Source organism: Festucalex cinctus, chromosome 15 (assembly GCF_051991245.1).
Source record: "Festucalex cinctus isolate MCC-2025b chromosome 15, RoL_Fcin_1.0, whole genome shotgun sequence".
Lineage (NCBI taxonomy): Eukaryota > Metazoa > Chordata > Actinopteri > Syngnathiformes > Syngnathidae > Festucalex > Festucalex cinctus.
In genome coordinates this window covers 10,508,757-10,526,538 of record NC_135425.1, presented here as the reverse complement: position 1 = coordinate 10,526,538, position 17,782 = coordinate 10,508,757, and the positions used below count along the sequence as shown (strand labels likewise).

The 17,782-nt window shown below is 38.3% G+C and overlaps 1 protein-coding gene across 9 annotated transcripts in view; it reads left to right on the top strand.

Annotated features, from left to right (window-relative positions):
• tjp2a (tight junction protein 2a (zona occludens 2)) overlaps nt 1-17,782 on the top strand; it is a 41,050-nt gene that overhangs the window by 20,648 nt on the left and 2,620 nt on the right. For 4 of the 9 annotated variants that reach the window (XM_077497923.1, XM_077497915.1, XM_077497921.1 and 1 more), the window contains 21 exons: nt 1,764-1,888; nt 2,960-3,062; nt 3,709-4,483; nt 4,581-4,684; nt 7,028-7,181; nt 8,203-8,314; nt 8,687-8,817; nt 8,909-8,987; nt 9,130-9,280; nt 9,495-9,603; nt 11,120-11,339; nt 11,505-11,692; nt 11,792-11,887; nt 12,012-12,091; nt 12,168-12,378; nt 12,639-12,739; nt 13,271-13,495; nt 13,609-13,713; nt 15,100-15,306; nt 15,503-15,517; nt 15,713-15,790. In XM_077497923.1, coding sequence (XP_077354049.1) covers nt 1,764-1,888; nt 2,960-3,062; nt 3,709-4,483; nt 4,581-4,684; nt 7,028-7,181; nt 8,203-8,314; nt 8,687-8,817; nt 8,909-8,987; nt 9,130-9,280; nt 9,495-9,603; nt 11,120-11,339; nt 11,505-11,692; nt 11,792-11,887; nt 12,012-12,091; nt 12,168-12,378; nt 12,639-12,739; nt 13,271-13,495; nt 13,609-13,713; nt 15,100-15,306; nt 15,503-15,517; nt 15,713-15,790 — 3,369 coding nt within the window. The remainder of the gene's footprint in view (nt 1-1,763; nt 1,889-2,959; nt 3,063-3,708; nt 4,484-4,580; nt 4,685-7,027; nt 7,182-8,202; nt 8,315-8,686; nt 8,818-8,908; nt 8,988-9,129; nt 9,281-9,494; nt 9,604-11,119; nt 11,340-11,504; nt 11,693-11,791; nt 11,888-12,011; nt 12,092-12,167; nt 12,379-12,638; nt 12,740-13,270; nt 13,496-13,608; nt 13,714-15,099; nt 15,307-15,502; nt 15,518-15,712; nt 15,791-17,782) is intronic. The other 5 variants (XM_077497916.1, XM_077497922.1, XM_077497919.1 and 2 more) reach the window with 3 other exon arrangements.

Here is a 17,782-nt window from a genome sequence, read left to right as displayed (position 1 = left end):
AACAAACTGTTATACACGTTATACACACGTGCTAAACACGCGACCAACTCGTTTCTCCGCTTTGGCACCTACTGCTTGTGCAGCATCAGGAGAAACTGGATGTTCAGTATCTTGCGCAAGAAACACTTCGACATGGTAACAAGGGCCAGGGATCAAGCCCACAACCTGGGTTGGAAGATGACCACTCTTCCACTGATCCAGTCATTAAGCCAATCAAATCACTTCATGCACTAGAGTCCAATGTCAGAGACACAGAGCTACTGCAAACAAGTCAGCAGTGAATGTTGTTATTTTTTGCTTAAGTTCAAATTTCAATGCATTGAGAAAAAAACAACACCCTAATAGCTAATTATCAGGCATCAGAGTGAATCAGTAAATACAGTTTTGAAATTTTCACAGATGCTTTGAACTAAAAAGGTGCTTGACATGTTTTGCAATTGCAACTTTATGCTGCTTTGGCTTCAATATTTCATATTTGGCACATGTGTACACAAGTTTTATGCATGTCACGTAAATAACAGCTTAATTTTGAGCACTAGCCCAGTCCTTGTAGAATATGCAACAATTACAATTAAAGTTTTTATTCGAAAAATTTGACAGTCTACAATCATTTAGTCAAAGTCTTTCACACTGTCAACATTTATCATGTATTCACAATAATCTTTAAGCCAATTAGACAGTGGCTAATTATGGTGGCTAGAAAAACATTTAACGGAAATATTTAGTGATGCACATCTTGATATTTTATTTCTAATGCTAAACCCTCTCTATATCTTATAGTGTATAAATCTTACCTGTATCTTTACCTATATATTACCTGTAATAGTGTAGAGCAGTGTTTCCCAACTTTTATTGAGCCAAGGCACATGAATTCTAAACTGGTCATTTAAACATTTATCCACACTATGGAGCCAATATCAGGAACATTTCTAATAACTCTTTGAATTTAGTATCAATAGCTTATTTGCCACCCTAGGGATGGCAAATAGGGTGGCAAGGCATTTGGTGGAGGTGGCAGGTGCCACCCCTTACCATCCTGTAAAACCACCTTTGATGTGTCCCCTTAGGACCAGTATATTACACAGATTATAGCACACCCACACAGATCATACACTTCTAAATCCAATGTCATACAACACAACAATCTTTCAAATATTTAAAATGTAGTGTACTATATCAGCGAAAAGAAGCCTTCTTCATTTTGTGTCGTCTGGTCACTTCACCCTTCCACTATCAGCATTGACCATCTGCTCAAGATAGAGGAAATTGAATGAATAGAGTGTTTTTTTTTATGTACAGATGGAGGGGATAAAGCGAAAGGGTTTGGCAAATCTCTGAACTAATCTCATCTGCGCAATCCGGAACAGTGGCAGGTAGATTGTGTGAAAGCCACAACACAGCGAAAGGCCTTTACTGTTTGGTTTGGTCACACCTTTTGCACAAGTTGTAATTTGGTAACATGATGAATCTTCAGATTAGCAAGGCTTTTAATCACAGATGCAGAGACCACAATTTCAACGAACCCAACAGTTTTGAACTGCCTGTATGACTGCAGCGCTCACGAATGCAATTACACGGCCAAAAATCCCTTTTAAATGCTATCACAATGTCATAGAGACACGATAATACAGTGGGAGCTGACACACAGCACAAGGATTACCAAACTGCTTTTTCGCTCACACGGATTTACACGCACGCGTGCACGCAAATAGAATAGGTCCGACCTTTGCTGGATTATCATGTTTAATTTTCTTGTTTCTCAGGATCCAAAGATGGGCTTTGGCATTGCTGTATCAGGAGGGCGAGACAACCCGAACGAGGAGAGTGGCGAGACATCCATTGTGGTGTCTGACGTCCTGCAGGGAGGACCAGCTGATGGCTTGTTGTTGTGTGTATTGCTATTTCATTCCTTAAGAACTTGTTGCACTATCAGTTGTCATTGTCCATTTCTGTATGCCCAAAAAATAAGTTGCCTTGGTGCATATTTCAAGTGGCATTTTTTTTAACCTACACCCTGCTTAATTGCGGAAACTCCCACTTATTTATGCGTTTTCTTTGGCCCAATCCCCTGGTTCTTTTTTTTTTTTTTTTTTTTTTTTTTTTTTAATCCAATCGACCGATTTTTTTCGATTGTAGTCTTTTTCATTGCAATTACAATGGCTATTAATATTTGCAGATTTTCACAATTTGTGGCCGTGCCTGGTCTCCATCCCCTGCAAACAGTGGGAGTCCTCTGTATAGTGTGTAAGACAAGATGACACACAGTGTATCCCGTCAATGCGAGTGTGACATCATCAAAATATGCTAATCAGTGACGTATTAATCACCGCGTCTGGTCAACACCTCAAATGCAGTAAAACACCTGCTGGAAATCTAAATTAAACTATAGTATATTGTGCAAGTAAGTGCACATTGGAATCCGACATTTAGGCCTGCAGTGTAATAATTCCAGACTTTGAAAGTTTGTCGGCCATGAGGCACCCCACACTTTCTGCACAGGGAAATCATGTCTGGTTGTACATTCATCAGTCATCTAACAGATCATTTATTCACTCACTAAAAGTTTGCCAAAGTAACAATTGCAAGACATTACAAACGAGTTGGCACAGGTACTGCAGAGATTTAGCACTTTTGTTTATAGTTGCCAACCACCTGGATTCGAACTATGATCTATGTCATCAGTCAAGGGCGTTATAGATTGTCACCAAAACAATCTATAAGGCTGTCCCACATCCTCACTCAGAGGCAAAAATCAGATGGTTCACAGCAGGAACTGTTGTGATCGTATTGATGAGTAATATGTTTGAAGGGCAGCTGATGTAACTGAATTTGGGCTCACTGGCTATCATTCTTTTCTTTTTATTTATCTTAACTCTTATTTTGCAGAACTATGGTACATAAATTAGTATATTGCATGACTAAGAGTTTCACTCATATATTTCATATCTGTTATGTTTAGTGAGAATGACAGAGTGGTGCAGGTGAACGCCATTCCCATGGATGGGGTCATCCATTCCTTCGCTGTCCAAACCCTCAGAAAGTGTGGAAAAGTTGCAAAAATCGTAAGTTTAGGATTTGTTTTGTTGAATATATTATTTCTGTATTGAATATCTTAATTCTTAATTGTAAATATTTGGATTAACAGATTAAATTCAAAAGGCAGAAAAACGAGCCGATCAGTTTCAGGCATCGCTATGAGGCAGAAATCCAACTCATTAGTCAAGTACCTGCCTCAAAAGTAATGAAGAATAAATAGCTCTAATGTATTTTTGGACAAATTCCTAAACATTTTAGAGCAACATATGTGCTTTGTTGAGCACGGTAGGTGGACGATGATTTAAATGTCACGTAAAAATACTTCCCAATTTAACTTGAATCCAAGTTTTCATCTGCAGTTTTTGTAAAATCATAACATGCCGACACTTCTTATTTGAAGATCGTCTTTGTTGCAACTATGGTTCATTTGATAACTTATTACAGCAGGAGCTGGATTGGAGAAACTGAAAGCCTACTGCTCTGAGATGCTAAACGTAGTTAAATACAATTTTGACACCGTAATATCAAGCATCTGGAAATGGATTGCCATTTCACAGTTAACTGAAAACTGTTTTATTTGCCATTGTAGACACAACTTCCACTTCCTTTGGATTTGAACTCAAGAAGCAAAAATGTCTTACTCCTATTTTTTTTATTTGTGTGAAATAACAGACCGTCAAGAGACCGAGAAAGGTTCCTGTAAATGTCCTGAATCGTCCTGGCTCACCTGATGATCGAGTTTTCAACAATGATTACACTGAAGATTACAACTACGACCAGGACCGTCGCAGTGTGTACAGTAACAGGCAGGACCACAGCCTGGAGAGGGAACAAGGCGGCTATATGGATTCTGGCTACCAAACCCGTGAGCGTGATTATGACAGAAACTATGACCGACGAGAACGGGGCAGGAGTGCAGAAAGAGAACGTAGCCCTGACCAGCAATACAGGAGAGATGGTAGCAGAGGTCGCGCCTTGGACAGAGAACGTAGCCCTGATCGTCACCACAGGAGCGATCACACACTCAACCGTGACTATAGCCCAGACAGAAGATACCGTAGCGAGCGCACGTTAGACCGAGACCACAGTCCTGACCGGCGCTACCGCAGCGAGCGGGCCCTCGACCGCGACTATAGTCCGGACCGACGCTATCGTAGTGACCGTGCGCTAGATCGCACCAACAGCCCCGACCGACACTACAGACGAGACAGTCACAGCCCGGGACGCAACCATGGACGTAACCACAGCTTTGAACGCGGACGAGAACGAATTCCCAGTGACCCGAGGAAATATGATGAGCCTCTTAAGAGAGGTGCAAGCAGGGACCGGCTGGAGCGTTCACCGTCACCTGCGGCCATGCCCATCCCTATGCCACGTCCTGCTCGAGAATTGGAGCCACTGGAGAAACCTCTGAATGTTCTACTGCTGAAAAATCGGCCGAACGAAGGTGAGACACAACAATACCATATATTGTATATAAGGTTTGATATTAGCTTTATTTGTATATATATATATATATATATATAATTTATTATGTGTTCCAGAGTATGGCCTTCGACTGGGCAGTCAGCTTTTTATCAAAGAGATGACCAGCACAGGGCTTGCCAGCAGAGACGGGAACCTACAAGAAGGAGACATAATTCTGAAGGTGCAAAGCATTTCTCCAGTGTGAAATTTGTGAAAGCACGCAGGTTCAGATGCTCATCTTAACTACACAAAGGTTATCCGGATTTCCCCCTTTTATTTTACGTATTTAAATTTATATTTTGTTGTGTTTTGAAGTGATTCAGTATTGTTTCACTTCAAATTAGTAAAAGTGAAAAGCTTAAAATGGCATTGTAAACTTTTAAAATGTTAATGTTAATGATTTCTCTACATCCTGTATACGCCACCAAAGCCCCAGATGAGTACAAAGAATCAAAGAATTTTTATTTTTTTATAACTGTACCCATCAACTTCCCTTCAATGTGAAGTGTTGGGGCACTCCACAGTTAGATTTTTGGATTGGCACCTTGCACAAGCTTGACACAAAGGCTGCAGTTATGCTTTAGGCTAGAGGTCGTAATCGCGATAAAAAAAAAAAAAAAGTGACAAGGTCCACAATGCACCTTTAACCCTCAAATGTTATTAAAAAAAAAATTAAAAAAGGTTTTATAAGCAGTAAAACAATAAACTCCTATTAGTAAAAGTTAATTGAAAATAGTTAAGGTTTTTTGCACATTGTAAATAAATAAAGGCGTAATTGTAAATAAATTGTAATACATTTTGTTTTATTTAAAAAAAAAAAAAAAAAAAAAAAAGCAGCTGTGACCCTTGTGAGTATAATGCAGTTCAGATAATGGATGGAAAATGACATAACAGACAGAGCTTTTTGTTTTGTTTTTTTAAATCCATATAGCTTTGCCTCTAGACAAGAAAATAGTTAACTGCTATACACTATGTGAGTTTAAGAAAAACTATAGTCAGTAAAAAAAATAAAAAGAAAACTGTTCTTACTGTCATAGGTTTATTGTTTAATAACCCTTGCTTGAATTCCCTGGTATTAACCTGGGGGGAAAAAAAAATGCTCCACAAAATTAGAACGCTCCTCAAATGAAGTCGTTGATTATCAAAACTGCGCCGCAAAAAATATATATACTGTATATGTATATACGTCGAGCCTTAATTCAGGGTTGGTCATCGCGTCACTGTGTAGCTCAACAGAGTGCCGTGTCTCACTAGTTTGGTGCGCCCTCCCACTCAGCCTACAATGCGCTGAACTTTAGTGTCATAAAATACATCAATTGCCAACACTGACGTATCTACTACACGGTGGGGATGCTCAAATGCAACTAATCCAGTTTTCAAAAATAAAGCTCCAGTGAAAATAGAAAATCAACTAGTTATAAATTCAAGTTAATAAATTTGCTGTAAATACTAGTTGGAAAAAAAGTGAATTTATAGGTTTGGTATTGGTGTAATGGTGGTGACTCCTGTGCCATGCGAGCCCAGCCTACTCGGGCTTGAAGCTGTGCTGCCACTGTGTCACCTGGTTGGGAGCCTGGGCCACCAATTCAACTCAGAGGAAAGAGGTTTTAGTGTACACTCGCGTAGCACCGCTGAGACCACGATGTCTTTGCTGCTACTGATTAACAATCATAGCAAAGAGATTGAAACAGTCAAAATTGTGGTTGCATTTACATGATGGTGATGGTGCCACAATTGCAATCAATCATTAAACATTCGGGGGATAAACAAACTTAATAACATTTAGAAATTTTGCATCTCATCACACAAAAGTGCTTTTTTTCCAGACTGACTGGATGCACCTTAATGCTCTACACCAGTTTTCTTGGACACAAATAATTGTTTTATAATATTTAACAGTATAATAGTAATATGTTCAAACCATTTATTTTATTGTAAATTATTTATTTTTAATGTAGTATGTAACGTACCGGATCGTTAACAGTATCCATTCCTTACTAGAAATTATATTGTTAAAATCTCAATGATACTCATCCCTAATGCCAATCGACATTGTACACCTGTTATAAGTGTGGCTTTCTAGTAAAAGAGTGCCAGTACTGGAATGGCCTGCCAGCAGTCCTGACCTGTCTCCATTTGAAAACGTGTGGCGCATGTTGAGGAGCAAAATGTGTCAACGGTAACCCCCGCCCGGACTGTTGAGCAACTGAAATTGTACATTCAACGAGAATGGGAAAGAATTCCATTTCAACATCAACAATTGATGTCCCAAATTCCAAAAGACTTATTGAGTGTTGTTCATAGGAAAGGTGATGTGTTCAATTTTTTTGGAGCATGTTGGAGGCATTACAGTGTGAATCATTGAACATTATTTAACAGTTTGAATATTGAATCACTTGTCTAGTGTATTCAGTTCCTTGAAAATGATTTCAATATCATTTTTGGACGTTTTACATTGCGTCCCAAATTCATTGGATTTGTTGTTTGTAATAACTCTGTGTGCATCTCATCTCTCCAATGTCAGATCAATGGAACAGCGACTGAAAACCTTTCCCTCAGCGACGCAGGGAAGCTGATCGAGAAGTCTCGCGGGAAGCTGCAGCTGGTAGTCCAGAGAGACAGGCAGCAAGTGCTGATCCGAGTCCCCCCAATGGTTGACAGCGACTCAGAGCTTGATGGTGAGAGATACTTGAAACTGAAAAGCAGCAGATCCTATCCGGTGTAGAACAAACGCGGCAGTCGTCGTCACGTATAACCCCCAAGAATATCGACTGCATGAGAATCAAATGTGGAAATGTTGCATCTGTTGTTGCATCTTGTTTTGTATGTGTCCCTTAATCCTGTGTTTCCATCATTGAATAAAAGTTGTACTTTCACATCAGTTTATAGTATTCTTTACCTTTAGTTCTCACAAAGCAGAACTTCACACTATGAGCTATCCCAGGGAAGCAAGCAATTCTCATACTATTGCCACCTTCAAGAGAATTCTCTTTTATACCTAGTTGAAATGTCACGTGACCTAAAATTGTGCTGTGATTGGTCCAATCCAACCTAGATAGGTGGTGTGAATGGATGTTTTTGCTCACCAAACATCTGCAGGGAGGGTGGAATAGCCAGAGGACCTGTGACCCACTTTGTCTGATTTTGGGACTGTGTGTGTCTGCGTGTTTGTGTGTATGTGAAGGTTCTCACCCGCCTTTGGCAGGGTGAACTAATCCACCACTATAATCCTGCTATTGGATATGACAGAATTTCATCATGTGATGGTTCACACCATACCGGCCATGTGGCTCATTGCTTTGAAAATCAATAATGGTATGTGTGTGTGTGGTGTGCAGTGGCATGTAGTTGTGTGTACATATTTTCTAAAGCCTCAAATCACTTTAAGTGCATCCACTAATAGTATAACTACAACTCTGTTAACCTCTGAAATGCAATCAGATATTTGATTGTACATTTGCAATAACAGTTTTATGGTGATGCTTAAATGCCTTTTATAATTCATGTAGTTGAACTTGAACCAGTATACAGTATTTTATTTTGGTTTGGTTTATGTGGGCTAAATTACGTCATATAAGAAATACACAGGACAATTTTCTAAGTCTACTGTCATCAAAACATTAAGATGACACAGACTTAAGTCTCTCAACATCCAATTCACACTAGAGTTGTCAAGCTGTGTATTTCTGTATGTTGCAGATATTTCTGAGATCGAGTCCTACCGTTCCTACTCTCCACAAGATGAAAGACGAGGCCATCATTCAGACCTATCATCGCACTCCTCCAATGAGCGGCTCCGAGAGAAGCCAAGGTTCAGTATGTTACTATTAGAGCATTCGGGCTCTTTTAAAAAGAGTTCTTCACATTATTCCATTTTTTTTTTTTACATCCTGTTTTTGTGGGTTTTATTAGCTGGGAGCCCAAATGATGTCAAGATAAACAAATACCTGAACTCACTTAAATTGTTGTCCCTGAATTTATAAAAGTTTGACTTTCTGAATGGAATTATGGAAATCATTCAACTCTTTGAGGATATTCTAATTTTTTGACGAGCGCCTGTAATTCATGTTTACAAAGTTTAGAGACATTGTGCCTTATTGCTATGACTGCAAATGTTAAATACTGACTGTCTTACACCTGTAAACCAGGATGGCCAATAATTTGCGTATCCTTTTATTACTAGGGAGGAGCCATCTAACCGGCTGGCTAAGATGGGTGCTATGCCCACCCCATTCAAAGGTCTTGACCGAGCTGTGGAAGACACACCCCCATTGCCTCCTGAGAGGGAGGAGTCAAGACCACAAACGCCACCAAGTAAACTTTTTTTATTTTACTTCCCAATATTCAAAACATTAAGTTCATGTGAAGTATTTACGTACTATTATTTTTGCTTCTGCACTGCAAGCAATCGCAGTTGGCCCAAAGGTTCACGCTCCTCCTAAAGTACCACTAAAGCCAAACAAAGAAGACCAGGAAGTATACGGGTCAGTAGTATATCAGATATTCTTGATATGTTGGTGACTACCATTTATAAAGGTCACATTTCATCTGGTAGAGTTCTGTATGATAGTAAATTGATGTTTTGTTTTGTTTTTTGTTTTTTGTTTTTTTGTTGGCATCTTCCAGACCGAACACATTGATGGTCCGTTTTCAGAAAGGTGACAGCGTTGGTATGAGGCTTGCAGGAGGGAATGATGTTGGTATCTTCATTGCTGGAGTTCAGGAAGATAGTGCAGCTGAACAGGAAGGTCTTCGTACTGGGGATCAGCTTGTCAAGGTGAGGTTTGCTTATTTTCTCAATTCTAAACTTGACAAGATAACTCGAGCCGTATACTCTGACTTTAATATATGGTAAATCTAGACCCAAAATCACAATTCATTATTGAAATGGTAAAATGTAACATTACAATTAAGCTCATAATAAGTGAATTTTATCATAAATCAGTGTGTTAAGTGTAGTTCATGTTATAATCTTGCTGTTTATGCTACAGGTGAACAATGTTGACTTTAGGGGAATGGTCCGTGAAGATGCCGTCCTTTATCTCCTGGAGATTCCCAAAGGAGAAGATGTGACCATTCTTGCACAGAGCAAGCCAGAAGGTATTTTGTGTGTTTGTCCAATGTCTCTGAATTGGCTGACATGGTAGCTCGTATTTACAAGTAATAATTGTACATAATAACTATGTAAAATGTAATGAAACGACATCAGATAACTAGACTAAGTACAATTTCTGAAGAAATTGCATGGGAATGCTAATAGCTGAATGCTAATGAAGAAAATAAAAAGATAAATTACAAACTAATTAACTAGGGGTGTTAAAAAAAATAAAATCGATTCGGCGATATATCGCGATACTACATCGCGCGATTCTCGAATCGATTCAATAATCGGCAGAATCGGTTTTTTTTGTTTGTTTTTTTTGGGGGTTTTTTAGGATTCACACCTTAAGCATGGAAGAATGTTATATGAACGGAACATTAAGCCTTAATATTTTATTTTAATGCTGTTCAAACATGAAACAGATTACAACCTCTAAAAGACTGAAATTTCAGATAAATAATACATTTTGATATAAATCTTACACTCTACAAGCTTACTGATTAGTATTTTCTAAATTTGAATGAAAAAAAATCACAATTCGCAAATTCGTATCGGGATTAATCGGTATCGAATCGAATCGTGACCTGTGAATCGTGATACGAATCGAATCGTCAGGTACTAGGCAATTCACACCCCTATAATTAACTATTAATTACTACTGGCCGTAGTAGTAGTAGTAGTAGTAGTAGTACTAGTAAATATTAAGTAGTAGCTTGTAGTTAAATAACAAATACAAACCCATCCACCCATTCTCAGTCAGCAGTAGTCACCCACCATAAATTACTAGTATAGTAAAGTTTTTTTTTTAATTCATTTATTTATAAGCAATGCCTATACTCCTCTTTCACATCTTTGTGTGCTGGTGCTTTAATAATAATAAAAAAAAAAAAAAAAAGGGATTCTCAGCAAACTTCAGCTAAAATCAGCAGAAAAAAGTATGCCATGTCAGTCTACTTGGCACAAAGCACAACATCGTCCAATCAGATGGCACCTTAAAGTCAAAGAATTTATAAGTCGATTGTTGCGATTTTTTCTTTTGCTAATCAGTAAACTTGTGCATGTACACTGTAAGATTTGTATGAAAATGTATTATTTATCTGCAGCTTCAGTCTTATAACTGTGAGCCACTGTATTTAACAAACAGGTTGTAACCTTTTTCATGTTTGAACAGCATTGAAATAAAATATTAAGGCTTAATGTTTCATTAATAGTACATTCTTCCATGCTTAAGGTGTGAACCCTAGCCATAAGTAAGATGTTTTGTTGAATATTTTTCCATCAAAAATGGATGTTTAAAAATAGATTCGGCCGCCTATTGAATCGATTTGAGAATTGCGTGCTGTAATATCGGGATGAATTGCTAATGAAAGTGGTTGGTCTAGAATCGAACCTTGTGGTATGTCAAATGTTTAGAACTCAAATTTATTTAACGACAATTTAGGTTGTTGAATTGTGAACCTTTTGTCATCCATGGAAAGCCCAAAATTGACATGATTCGCTCTATTTACGTTTCAGTTTACAAAGACATTTTAGAATCTGGTAGAGGCGACTCCTTCTTCATCAGGACCCACTTTGAGTATGAGAAAGAGGCTCATCAGAGCCTCACTTTCACCAGAGGAGAGATTTTCAAAGTTACTGATACACTCTACGACGGCAAGCTGGGCAACTGGCTGGCAGTCCGTACAAACAAAGAAAACCAGTTGCTGGAGAAGGGCATCATTCCTAATAAAAGCAGGTCTGTATAGTCTTGTGGAAGCAGGAAAAAATTGTCATTGTTATTCTCTTTGAAGCAGATGGCCTCAAATAATGTTTAAGATGAATTTATTTACGTGTCATCTGGAAAGATGACACATTTGTTACGATATGAATGTGGCTGAAGCGTTTTCGCTTGACATCACAGAGCGGAGCAAATGGCCAACGTCCAGAATGCTGCACGAGCTGCATCAGGTAACGACAGAGGAGACTTCTGGAGGCTTCGAGGACAAAGAGCAGCTAAGAAGAAAGATCTTCGCAAGAGTCGAGAGGATCTGAGTGCAGCACCGGTTGCTACACGATTCCCAGCCTATGAGAGAGTTGTCCTGCGTGAAGGTGACCTAACACTGGCCTCAATTTAAACGTTAAATGTTGTGGCTTCCAGGTGCGTTTCTTGAATGTCTTTGTCCAACGGTTATTTCTTGTTTTGTTCAGCTGGCTTCAAGAGACCTGTGGTCATATTTGGGCCCATCTCTGATGCTGTGAATGAAAAACTGGCCAGTGACATGCCGAATGAGTTTGTCATTGCTAGTAAGTGTTTACGCTTTCTATTTTAGGATGACAGGGACATGACATTGTGCTTGAGTTAGGGAAAACTAGTACTCTACTTACAACATTTGGTCAACCGTGAATACTGTGATTTTTCCTATTAAAGAAACGGAGCCAAAGGATGCAGGAAGTGAGAAATCATCCGGAGTTGTGAGACTGAACACAATTCGGCAAATTATTGAACAGGTAGTGTATCCCACAAAATGCATTTTAATAATGTTGATCTTGATCCACCTTGTAACATTGCAACTTCTTCCCGAAGAACACTCACGCGCTTCTGGATGTGACTCCCAAAGCTGTTGACACCTTGAATTACACCCAGTGGTATCCCATCGTCATTTTACTGAATCCAGACAGCAAGCAGGGAGTCAAGACCATGAGGAATCGCCTCTTGCCTGGATCCACCCGCAGTGCACGCAAACTGTATGAGCAGGCCATTAAGCTGAGAAAGACATGCTCACACCTGTTCACTGGTATGTTTTATCACTTGGAGGCTGTTCAGTTGTTTTAGTATTTTAAATTATGAGAGCTCTGTCACTTGTTGACTAAAATCCATGGACATTTTACTTCATGAACAAAAATGAGACGAAAATTATATGATTTTGTGGTTTAAAAAATAAATAAATAAATAAAAAATAAAAATGAAATGGAAGCCTTACTGATGTTGAGACCAAATAAGTGTACTGTATTCTGTTACCTTTTTAACATGTGTTCCTTTTTAATTGCCATTCAGACACAATTGACCTCAACTCAGCCAATGATGCATGGTACGGCAGTGTGAAAGATTCAATCCGGGGGCAGCAAGACAGAGCTGTGTGGGTGTGTGAAGGCAAGGTAAGTCTGACAACAGTTTTCTCAACCAACAGCTTTGTGTCGTATTTCATTTCGTGTTGCATTGCTTGGTGATGAACTGGAACAGTCTTGCTGAACCTAATTGTTGTCATTATATCATTTTGATAAGATGATACTGGTGTATAATGGGAAAAAATATATGAAAAATGCACTAATATGACCAGTAATAAAATGCTTAGAAGTGCAAATCTTGTTAGAGTCCACATTCTGCAAACATTTGTAAAAATGTTTTTAGAGTTCTGACATTTGAGCACCAAACACTCATACAGAATTTATCGTTCAAGCAGCTCCCAGTGAACAAACTTGGAGTACAGGACATGTTATGAAGGAAAATCCCCCTCTTCCATCCACTGTGCAGGAAGTAACAGTACACTGCGTGCTTGGTTTAATAGCAAATAGACAGGTTTTTGAGTAAAAAACAGAAAATTGCTAAATAAATCTGCGAAAAGTTGCATTTGTAAATATCAAGCCACAAATGCGGATGCTTTACGGTATATCACTTCCTGTTGACAGTTGGATGGTTCAGAGGAGGATCTAGATCTCCATGACGACCGAATGTCCTACTTGTCAGCGATGAGCGCAGACTACCTAAGCATGGACAGCCGCCTGACCAGCGACTACGATGACACGGCCGATGAGGGCGGGGCTTACACCGACAACGAGCTGGACGAGCCGATGGACGAGCCCCAGCCTGTGTCAGCCATCAGTCGGTCGTCGGAACCTGTGCTGCCTGACGAGGTGAGTGGGAGGACAAACCGAACCCCCATCCGGTCTAGTACGCTCATGTGCAGTGCAACCCTGTCAAGCCTCCTCTATCGTGTGCGTGTGTGGTTTGGTGTCTGTGCGTGTAGAAGCCCCACCCTGAACCCCGGAATCGTATGAGAAGGTCAAGCAGCAGAGAGAGGGTAAATAGAGAGCCCAGTCCTCCCCCTGCTTTTGTCCCTGAACCTCCAAAGGTGAGAGAACAGTGCCTTGATTTGTGTAACACTTAAGTGATTAAAACACATTACTTTCATTAATAAAAAGGAAATCATTTAAAAAGTTACTGCCTAATTTGGAATTTAATCAGTATGGAGTTTTTCTCATGTCCTTAATATTTAAAAAGAATGGATGCTGTTACATAATATCGGATTGAAGTGAATCGAATTGGAAAAAATCGAAATCCATTGAAGTCGATTCCATTTCGTAACTGAAAATGCATTTTTCTAGGCATTAATGAGGTCAGACTTATTGACCATCACTACAATGGTCCATCAATCTTGTATCTTAAGCACTACTCACAAAAAGTTTGCAATATTTGACTTCAAAGTAAAATTTTAGGATGAACCTAAAATGCACTACAATTATTACAAGTGAACATATTATGACCTTCTCTAAACTTTTGAATGTATTGTACTTGTTGCTGTTGTACAATCAGGAAGTAGAAATTAGAAATTCCAAGAATAGAATTTTATGCAATTGTAAAACCCCATAAATGTTCTTTACAATATGTTGTATTTGCCCCCACTAATCAAAACACAGCATTCTAATTAATATTACATTTGTGGAATATGAGTTAACCCATCCACCCAATTTTGGATTTTTGACCAAATATGGCTTTCCTGTTTTCTGAAGCTCAGCCGCGATTGGTTGTTACCTGAGCCCTGAATAACTGAGATGGATAAACACAGGTGGATTTTGCTGCTTAACTCATATTCCACCAACATAATATGAATCAGAATACTATACCATGTTTAGACATAGAACATATTATTGGCATATTATTGTGCAGAACGTTTTTGGGTTGACTTCCCCTTAAAAGAAAAATGCTATATTGGGGTATACTGTATGTATTTCTTTAAAATGATCTGTTGTTGTTTTTGGGGAATTATGTATCAAAAGTACTGGTGGTATCGGGGCAGCGTTATTATAGTTTTGGAATTTTTCATTTTAGTCAGTTTTTATTTCGTTTTGAGGTTTTTGTTTGTTTGTTTTGTTTTAATTTAGGTAGTTTTAATTGGTTTTCATGGTGGTTCTGTTTTTTTTAAATTTTTTTTTATAGTTTTAGTTATTTAGTAAATGCTTAGTTTTAGTTTAGTTCTTTTCAGTATTCGTTGTTTTTTTTTTTGTTTTTTTAAGCGTATTCCTTGTGCTCAATATTTAAAAATCACCATAGGAGCAACATCATCTGAAGGTGCTTTTCTATTGGCTGCTGCTAGATGACGTCGCTTCTGTGTGACACACTTTTTTTTTTTTTTTTTGGTATTAATTTGACATGTCCAATCCCAAATGTTGCTGTGAGTGCACCAAGAACGTCATCAGAACTTGAAGCTTTCTTACTGGCTGGCTGCGTTGTGCCACAGGTGCGCGCTCAGACCCGGACCGACTCCTCACGCAGCTATGACTCCCACTCCAGCAGCACCATCAGCAGCAGCGACGCAGCGGGCGGGAACAAGCCGCTGCCCCCTCCGGTGGCCCTGAAGCCCACCATCGCCCGCCTCAACCAGATGTCAGATGAGCAGACCTCGGAGATGGAAGAGGATCCTGCCAACAAATCCTTCCTGGGCAAGGTTGGTATTACTCACATTCAAGTTTATTTTTAGACCTGCAGCTTCCTGGAGAATATTCCGCAGATGTTGCCTGACTAGCCCAATTTGTTAAGCCGTCTGTTTTGTCGAATTGGCTTTGCTGCTTGGTTGCTTCTGTTGATGCCTCTTTATTCCGCTGTTTTCTTCTACCACTTTCTTGGCTTCTTATGTGGCACAGCAAATGGGGGATCAGGTAATTGAATATTTGTGTTCACACACAAATTCAAAATGAAGCATTTGTTACTTTCATTTTTTTTTGTTCATTTCACTAGTCCTAATTTCAAATCAGATGTTTCATCTATCTGTGAGATTGACGTGGATATCATTACATGATGTGACGCATACTGTCGAAAAAGAACGCAAGTCAACATGTTGTTTCTCCTTTTAGATTAAAGCCTTTGAGAAGATGGACCACCTGGCCCGAGCTCAGAGGATCCTCGAACTGCAGGAGGCAGAAAGTGCTCGGGTATGTGTTGCTTCTGCACTACTCTATTACTTTTTTATTTTTACTCTCAAGTGGCACAATTCGGATATTCTTAAAAGCAGCATGAATACAAAAACAAATGCATTAAGCTAGATGTCTTCAGATTGGAATCAGGGATCTGCTAAATGTATATAAAAATAATTTAAAAAAAAAATTCAAATTAAAAAAAAAAAAATCTATGCATTTAAATGCCAATGCTGTTAATTTGTGACAGTATGAGTGAAAACCTGCGAGTGAGTAATTGATGCCAGCCCATAAGGTTTTCGAATTACTAATCGACGCCACAAGATGGTGGAAGAGCACTACTAAGGATTCATGAAATATGTCAAGTCAAATGTATAGCCCTTAATCACAAGTCTAAAAGGGCTTCACACCCACAGTTGACAAATATTAACATCCCAGGATCTTAACCACAAGAGGGCAAGGAAAATGTAAAAAAAAAAAAAAAAAAACTATATATATATATATATATAATTATTATTATTACTATTATTATTATAAATTAATTAATACAAATAATAGACTGATATAAATCATTAAATAAGGAAAATAATTGTCAGCAGCAGCCATTGAAGTTACAGTATATAGAGGTTAAGCAGTTATACTGGATACTTGAACATGCAGTATAAATCTAGACTTGGTGGGATTCAGGTCTCGACTCAGTGGTTGTCAGATTGTGGGAAAGAATAATCTACTGTATTTTTTGGATGATACGTTGCTTTGGAGTACCTGTAAAACGAAAAAAAAAAATGTGTTGTGAAGGGGAAAAAAAATGCACAAATCATTCTTAACGCATTTTGGGGGAAACGTATTATATAAGAACCAAGAAGCTAGCTAGCTAGTATATCTTAGAATCACCTTCCAAAACCCCAGTTTCCATATCATAGCTGTGTTCAGAAATACGCTCCGAGCGCACACTCTCCAACCGTTCGGAAACTCAAAACTGTTCAAATGTGCTCTTCAGTTATTGAGAAGGATAAAAAAAAAAAATGGAGTACCAGAGCCTTGTTATCAGGCAGTACAAGGAAAGGAAAAAGCTGTCAATTGCTTTTATAACATTCTTGAAAATGAATGTAAATGGGGGGCGCACTTAACCTCTCTGAAACACTCTGTGGTGTTGTAATTGTAAATTTCCAAATGCACCTCATGTTGACAGCAGCAAACGACTTCAGGTTGCATTTGAAACTACTTCGAACTACGGAAAAATTCGTTTTGTTTTTTGTTTTTTTAAGTTTAAAATGGCTTACCTCAACTAGTGTCACATTGTAGTCAAAGGTGCAATCCTGGTCGGTTACTAGGGATGTAACAATATCTAAACATCACGATATGAAGGTCACGGTACGATAATTATCAAGATATTGTAGGTAGGTTGGCGATACAAAAGATGGTCACAATATTGTAAAAAAAAAAAAAAAAAGCAATGAGCTCATACAACAACAAAAAGCACACACAATATTGTGTTTTTGTATATTACAGCAATGAAAAATATAAAAATATTATAAATATATATAAAATATAATATATATAAAACAATTTTTATTTGGAAGGAGAGGTATCACTCGAGTCAAACTTGAAACTTTGTTTTTGAAAGAAATGTATATCTGTCAACATGAAAAATAGTAACACCCAACTTAATTATTTGACACAACTAATTAATTTATGATTCTTGTATTGTAATATTACAAATTGTTTTTAACATAAAAAATAACCTTTAATCTAGTGTCATTTATCGACTAAATGCGTTTTTATGAACCATCTTAATCAAAAACATGAGGAATCCACATTTTGTACGGACGACATGAATGGATTTAAAGGGATACTTGACTCATTTAGCCTTGTCAAGAAGAAGTTAATATTAACTTAATTCTTTTTCATGTAAAAATTAATACCTTTAAAAAACATTTCGCCACTAGTTGTCGACTGAAAATGACATTGGGTAGCGACCAATCATGGCTCAGTTTGTATATATATATA